At 52.2% G+C, this 7228-nt stretch overlaps 1 protein-coding gene across 1 annotated transcript; it reads right to left on the bottom strand.

Annotated features, from left to right (window-relative positions):
* Window positions 1-2339: 2339 nt before the first annotated feature.
* On the bottom strand, window positions 2340-7206 carry TUBG1 (tubulin gamma 1). The gene is made up of 11 exons (XM_041724263.1): window positions 7046-7206; window positions 6613-6725; window positions 6261-6428; window positions 5205-5273; window positions 4851-4930; window positions 4287-4413; window positions 3991-4077; window positions 3723-3872; window positions 3176-3328; window positions 2922-3083; window positions 2340-2737 (listed from the first exon to the last, which is right to left on the bottom strand). The coding sequence occupies exons 1-11, from the start codon at window positions 7092-7094 to the stop codon at window positions 2540-2542; spliced, it is 1356 nt and encodes a 451-aa protein (XP_041580197.1). The 5' UTR covers window positions 7095-7206; the 3' UTR covers window positions 2340-2539.
* Window positions 7207-7228: the final 22 nt, after the last annotated feature.

The raw sequence follows: 7228 nt of genomic DNA, 5'->3' as shown, positions 1-7228 counted from the left end.
ACCCTTTAACTGGGTCTGCCAAAGGAAGGCCCTGGGCTTGTGGCTTAGAGGGGTTCACATATAGCAGCCTCACCACATCTGCCAGTGCTCATGACCCCCACTTTGTGCCAGTCACCCATGCCAATACCCCAGGTGATGAAAGATTGGCCATTGGCGGCCGAGGCAGTAAAGGGGGAGGAACAAGGCAAGGTGCCCAGTGGTGCAAGGGCCAGAGGTGGAGTGTAGAAGGCACCAGGTGCATGCTGGTTTTCCCTGAAGTCATCTTCTGTACTGAGATGACAGGCAGCTGGTTGACACTGACTAGGCTGGCTCTCCTGAGTCAGCCTCCTGCAGCCCTGGCAACTGAAAGTGACAAGTTCATGCTTTGACTGTGGTGGTGACAGGCTTATGGCCTCCCTGCCACCCCTCAGCAGCCCAGGGCCTGGCCTCTGACTGCCCCTTCTCTGCTCATCAGTCCCTTTTGTTCCTAAGAGTCATCTGTTTCTCACTGTTTGTATTCAAAGCTTTACTTTACTAAAGGTAAGTAGGTCCATAGAAGAAAAAGTATGTCCTCAGGCCAACAACGAACCAGAAGGGAAAAAAAGTCTGCCCAAAGTTCCTGGGTACTCTTAGCCCTCTGTAGGGACTCACAAACACCTTACTGGGCTGGTCCTTCCCCTGTGTGCTGAGCTCCACCAGCCCCAATCCTTCTGATCCACTGGGCTGATCCTCTGGCTTTGGCCCCAGAATCCTGGTGGTGACAGTAATGACAAGGCAGGCACAAGTCCCCAGCTACCCTGATCTGAATGATGGGGACACTTTGCAGGTTTATGTGAAGCCTGTTGAGACTGATCCTCCCTCCAACACTGGGATTGCACCTGCCCTATCTAAACAGGTGTTCAAGGTCCTCACATCCTCTGACAACCATGGGCTCATCCAATGGCTCCAAAAGACTTCATCCCATTTCGGGATGATTCTACACTAACCCATCAGATATCACACAAGGCAGGACATGCAATGGTTAGGAATACTGATACCAGTGAAATCAGGATGTGACTCCAACTTTGTCATTTATTAGGTAGGTGACCTAGTAAGTTAATGATTAGTCTTAGTTGCCTCATTTATAAAATGGGATTAGGGACGCCTGGGTGGCTCAGCGGTTGAGTGTCTGCCTTTGGCTCAGGGCATGATCCTGGATTCCTGGGATCGAGTCCCACATCAGGCTCCTTGCATGGTGGAGCCTGCTTCTCCTCCATCTGCCTATGTCTCTGCCTCTCTTTCTGTCTCTCATAAATAAAAAAATAAAACCTTTAAAATAAATAAATAAAATAATAAAATGGAACTAATAATATCTATCACTTAATAGAATTGAACAAAATAATGTGAAGTATCTAGCATAGTGTTCACATACCTCTTTGCTATTGTTACCCAACCCCCACCTTTGGGGTACATAAGGGCCTGAGAAGGGCCCTGATCATTCACCATGATTAGGAACAAGCTGCTTTGCCCTTGTGATTCTGAAAATTTAGGTCACTACCTATTTACTACCTCCTTGCAATCCTCCACCAGAAGTGGAGGGCTCTGGCCTTTTAAACTAGAGACCACCTGGCAAAGAGAATTATGGAGACAGCTATGGGCCCACTTCAAGCCCTGCTTACAATCTAGGTTTTGGATTTGGGTCTCCTGAGTGGATTTTCCCGGTCTCCAGCTGCCTGAACAGTGGCTTTCTTGGACTGGCTCTCTGACACACACTGCTTATAAGATTAAAGGTACTTGGACCAACTCATTGCTTGCCCAAGGCCTGGTGATAGAGGTGGCGGCTGCAGGTCTACTGCTGTGATAATTAACAGGACACTCTGATGTGGGAACATGAAACTGGTGGAATGATCATCCAATACTGGGAGGGATGTGGGGGGGACCTGAGACCCAGAATGTCAGTAGAGAGTAAGGTAATATCAGTTGGCCTTTTTACCCTGGAAAGAAATGTCTCACATGGGTGCACCCCACCCATGTTCTCCAAAACAAGGAAGGAGAAGCAAAAGCTAGGGGAGGCAACTGCCCAGAGTCAAAGAGGCTGGAAGTAGGGGAACACTCTTTCACTGTGATGGAGAAAGAACAGGCATCCCCTTCCCCACAACTACAACCATTTTTTTTTTTTTTTTTAATGATAGTCACACAGAGAGAGAGAGAGGCAGAGACACAGGCAGAAGGAGAAGCAGGCTCCATGCACCGGGAGCCCGACGTGGGATTCGATCCCGGGTCTCCAGGATCGCGCCCTGGGCCAAAGGCAGGCGCTAAACCGCTGCGCCACCCAGGGATCCCCATCTACAACCATTTACGATACGAGACCAGTGACTTGATTTATGTCCAGTGCTTTATTAAACATAAATAGTCTCATAAGAGGAGACATAAACACATCCCCAAGCCGATACAGAATACGTGTGAGTGTATTTCTGAGAAAGAAATATGTGAGGTCCCTGATCTGTTCTCTGAGGGGGTGGTCAGTCAGGCAGGGCCTGGGCCAACCGGTAAGGCAGATGAGGTCCCCATCCTGGGGTACTCACTGCTCCTGGGCGCCCCAGGAGATGTAGTCTGGCCGTGTGGCTGCATGGTACTCGTCAATGAGCTGCTGCACAACTTCCCTGGACGTGTCCAATTCGTCGAAGTTCTCCTTGAAGATGTCCTCCTTGCGGAACTGCTCCAGGAAGGCCTCCCGCTTCCGCAGCTTGTCATACTGGCGACAGGTCCGCTCAAAGAGCTTGGTATGTGCAGAAAGCAGGGGTCACAAAGAGCTTAGAGTAGCAATATGACCCAGAGAGCTGGGGAACCAGCCTCTAATGTGCTGGGCAATCCGCACATTAAGAGAGCTACAAGGGGGGGACAGCAGGAATGTGGAGAGGTGAGCCCCAACCAGGGAAATGAGTGTTAACAGTGAGCCTCACCGAGGAGATGCTGGTGTGGTTGGCCATCATGAGCCCACTGACCCGGTGGGCCGAAGGCAGGTAGGGAGACTTCCTTGACAGGGCCACCTGGATGCTGGCAGGGCCCCAGGGGATGAAGTTGGCCAGCTTCCGTTCCCGGATCCTCTGCAGACTCTTGTGCACCTGGCGGGAAGGCGGGTGGACACAGCAGTGGTGGTGGTAGCCTCTCCTCTACCCTGTGGGTTCTGGGGGTGGCACGAAGGGGCCTCACCTACCTGGGTGGGGTCCACCTCCCCCTGGATGATGTTGAGGATGGCGATGTAGCAGTGGTTGGTCTGGCGATCCCGGCCTGTGGACACCATCACGTTCTTGGGCTGCAGCAACCGCCTCATGACATCCAGGACCGTGGTCTTCCTCACGCTGGCCACCTGAAGGGAGAGGAGGCCACAGGGACCAGACCAGCACTCAGGGCACAGTCAGTGCCTGACTCCACCAGACTCAGGCTAATTGTTCTCCTTGGGAAGTGTCCCGAGATTCAGGTCTACACTGAGCCTCTGCTGTGGGACCAGGAACCTTAGCCATCCCCAGCTCAGCAAGGTCAGCCTCCCCTGACCCCTACCCCTTCCCCGCTGACCCTGGGTGCAGGATCATCAGCAGACCCCACAGAGCCCGAGCCCTGCAGGGAGCCAGAGGCAGAGGGAAGAGGAGAGCAAGTTAGCTTGAAGCTGGACAGTCTGTGCCAGTCCCAGAGCACAGAGCCTCCCTCCGGGGGCAGCAGGGGGAGGGAAAGGCTAGGGTGGGGGCTGCTGGGGTTGCTCCTACCGACTGGTCCGTGGTGAGCGGGGTGTAGCCAGTCATGAGGAAGTGGAGTCGAGGAGTGGGAATGAGCGAGGCAATGAGGCCGATGAGGTCGTTGTTCATGTAGCCGGGGTAGCGCAGGGTGGTGGTGCTGGCCGACATGATGGTGGACACCTGGGGACAGCAGTGCCACAGCATGGGCCTTGGCCTGGGGGGGGTGGGGCTCCCTTCCTGAGGTGGCACTCCAACAAGGAGGGGTTCCAGCCCAGCGAGTCCAGTAGTGGGGGCTCACCAGCTGGTTGATCTGGGAGAAGGACGGGTTCTGGATGTGCAGGCGGTCTGTGGCGATCCGGTTCAGGGCTGTGTTGTCCAGCACCACCTGGGGGGGACAGAAGGAATGGGCGCTCTGCCGGACTCTGGTCTCTGAAGCTTAATTTCTTTGGTGCTTCATCACCAGAAAGACCCATCTAAAAGGCACTGGTACAGGAATGGGACATACGGGACTCAAAACAGTCTTTTTAAGTGCAAGAAAATAATTAAATAAGACAGGGGTGCTGGGAGTGGACAATGGCAGAATCCAGGACGCACCACACAGTCTGCATTCTGAGTCAGCCTCTTAAGTGTGAGCAGGGAATTGTAGGGCTGGACCACCACATCGCTCATCTCGTCCTGGTTGGGAAACACTGAGTATGTCTGCACCAGCTTCTTGGGGTACCTGGGGTGAAGACGAGGGTCAGGTTAAGACACTGGAGGCTTGGTAAACAGGAGGATCAGGATAGTCAGAAAGCAGTTGAATCTAGATGAGGAACTTGGGGTGGGACACAGGATCAGTAGAGAAGGGAGACTTGACTTTTGGAAGTCTGCAATCCCAAAGGATGAATGGCAGAGACACATCTTAGGACCTAGGGTTCTAACTCTAAAGCAGCCATACTCTGTGAACTTTCATCTCTTCCCCTAGGGCCTAGATTCTAGGCTCTGGATCCAACCACCCAGAGTGTAATCAGGTTCATGGTTATAGTATCTTCCCTTTCCTAACTACAAGAGCAAATAGAAGGGCTCTTTCACTGCTCCAGCGAATAGGAAGGCATAACTGATAGGCCTCCCAATTACTTGAAAAACCAAGTCCTCCAGCCCCACAAAACACAGACTTACCTGTCGTTCAGCCGTTCTAAGAGGTAGGAGCCCAGGCCAGAGCCTGTCCCCCCAGCAATGGAGTGACACAGCACGAAGCCCTACATGGGGAAGGGGCAGTGAGTGCCTAGGTATTGCATTTCAAACTGGACCCATCCTACAATTTCTTGGACTCCTATTTGCCCGAGCCCTCTCCTCCATCTTCCTCACTCCATACATACAGCTTAGGAGACTCTGCCTTGTGTCCAGCAAAGCCCAGTGGCTTGTCCAGTGCAAAGGTCACATGGGTAGGTCTTACACCTAACAGATGGCTTCTAAAGGATGTTGCTAAGCCTTCTCTATGACAGCTCCCACCAGCATTCCTAAGACACTCACCTCTAGACTGTCACTACCATCTGCCTCCCGGTCTATGATGTCAAAAATGTCTTCGTGGATCTTCTCTCCCTGTATAGACATGGGGAGTGTCAGAGTGGGACAGAGCTATGGGACAAGGACTCTGACCTTGGAATAGCCACCCTGTATTCTCCTTATAGAACATAAAAGTCCTTTTTTGGAGCACAATGGCCCTGCTTTATATTTGCATTGAGAGGCAGTAAAGCACGGTGGGTATGAGCAGACACTCTACATCCACAGTGTGTGGGGTCATGTAGCTCTAGTTTTATTTAACCAAGTGACTCTGGGCAAGTTATTCAGTTTCTTCATCTGTATAATGAAGGGAATAATACAAGTCCACAGTCTCTTATGTAAAATTCTTGGGGCCAGTTATGTTTTGGAATTCAAATATTTGCCGTGCTAGTAAGGTAATAAATACGGTACTTATATGTACCATATATATATATGTATATTAAGTAAAACACCAGTGGGTGTCTGATGTATACTAATCAAATATATTAGTATTTCTGCAATGAAACATATAAGTAATGACAAGTTGGATAAAAGCTATAAAATAGCCTGTCTGCACTGAAATTTGTTTTTGTTTTTAAGATTTTATGTTTAAATAATTTCTACACCTAATGTGAGGCTCAAACTCACAACCCTGAGATCAAGAGTCACATACTCTATTGAATGAGCCAGCCAGGCACCTAAGATTTGGTTTTGTTACTGAGTAACTTATAAATCTTGTGGTTTCAGAGCTTTTAGGAATCTGAAAAAGCAGTTAAGAGACTGTGAACCTATAATATTTACCTCTACAGTTGTTGGGAGGTTTAAATAACTTCTAGCTAAAGTGCTTAGTACGGCCTGGCACATAGCACTAGCAAGTGCAGTCTTAACCGTATTACATAGTTGAGTTAGCTAAAGAACTCTCCTGAGCCCTCTCTCTCTCTACTACTCATACAGCCCTGATCCGGTTTTGTCTCTCTCTGGCAAGTCATACCACCTGTCCTCACACAGGAAGGGAGTTGCGGGTCCTGCCAGGGAATAGCAAATGACCTGCGAGAATCCACTGGCCCAATTGTTGCCAGCTCCTCCTCCATGCTCTGACAGGTAGATGTTCTCTGGGTTGTAGAGCTTGGCATAGGGGGAGTTGAGGATGGAGTGGATCACCCGTGGCTCGAGGTCCAGCAGCACTGCCCTGGGGATGTAGTGCTCATCGTCTGCCTGTCAAGGGGAACCCAGGAGGGGGGCCGAGTCAGCAAAGGCCCAGTCCTCCATCCTCCCAACTCTGGCTCCTGCCTGCCCTCCCTCCTCAAGCCAGTCACCCTGGCTCCTCTGCCCAGCGGATTTCCCGGTACCAGGCCGCTGCCCTTCCCTACAGGCCCCCTGGCCAAGTCGCTAGGGGCACCTGGTAGAAAAAGACGTCCTTGCGGTCAGTGCCCTCGGTGGCGAACTCCTCCACGATGCCCTCGGGGCTGATACCATGCTCGGCGCACAGCTGCTTCCAGAACTCGAACCCAACTAGGGGAGGAGGGGCGGACGGGGGAGAAAGAGGATATCTTGGTCTGGGCAGATTCCAACCAGGAGCTGGGGGACTGAGCGCCTGGGTCCGAAGATAGGAAATCAAGCCTCGGGAGTCTCCCACGTCAGAGGAAAGCGCTGTATCGCCAGCGACTGGGAGGGGAGGGCCCCTCGCCTTGGGCAACTGGACACTGGGTCAGGAATGTCCCGCCTTTGGGAAACCACGATTCTGGGAAGGGCAGATGGAGTCCAGGATCCCACAGCGAGACCCCGTAGCGTCTAAGGAACCTGGCTAGTGGAGGGGCCGGAGATTCGCTCACTCTGATTGCCGCACTGGCCCAACTGTAGGGTGATGATCTCCCTCGGCATCGCTCCTCAGGTACCGGCGTTGCAGCCGCTCCCGCCAGCCAAGCCGCGGCTCGCTAGCCGCTAGCCGCACCACGCAGGCGCCGAACAGCCTGCTCCGCCCACGAACTTTCTCGGCTCCAATGGGAACGGAGTTC

This window comes from Vulpes lagopus, chromosome 12 (genome assembly GCF_018345385.1).
Source record: "Vulpes lagopus strain Blue_001 chromosome 12, ASM1834538v1, whole genome shotgun sequence".
In the NCBI taxonomy this organism is placed as follows: Eukaryota; Metazoa; Chordata; class Mammalia; order Carnivora; family Canidae; genus Vulpes; species Vulpes lagopus.
Note: the sequence above shows the minus strand (reverse complement) of the source record. Positions and strands in the feature narration are given on the sequence as shown.

Excerpts from the sequence above, each read along its gene's own strand:
- TUBG1 (XM_041724263.1), bottom strand. The coding sequence starts at position 7,094 with ATGCCGAGGGAGATCATCACCCTACAGTTGGGCCAGTGCGGCAATCAG. Across the intron at positions 5,274-6,260 it reads GGGCCAGTGGATTCTCGCAG|GGAGAGAAGATCCACGAAGA; the intron begins GTCATTTGCTAT and ends ATGTCTATACAG. Across the intron at positions 4,931-5,204 it reads ATGGTAGTGACAGTCTAGAG|GGCTTCGTGCTGTGTCACTC; the intron begins GTGAGTGTCTTA and ends TTCCCCATGTAG.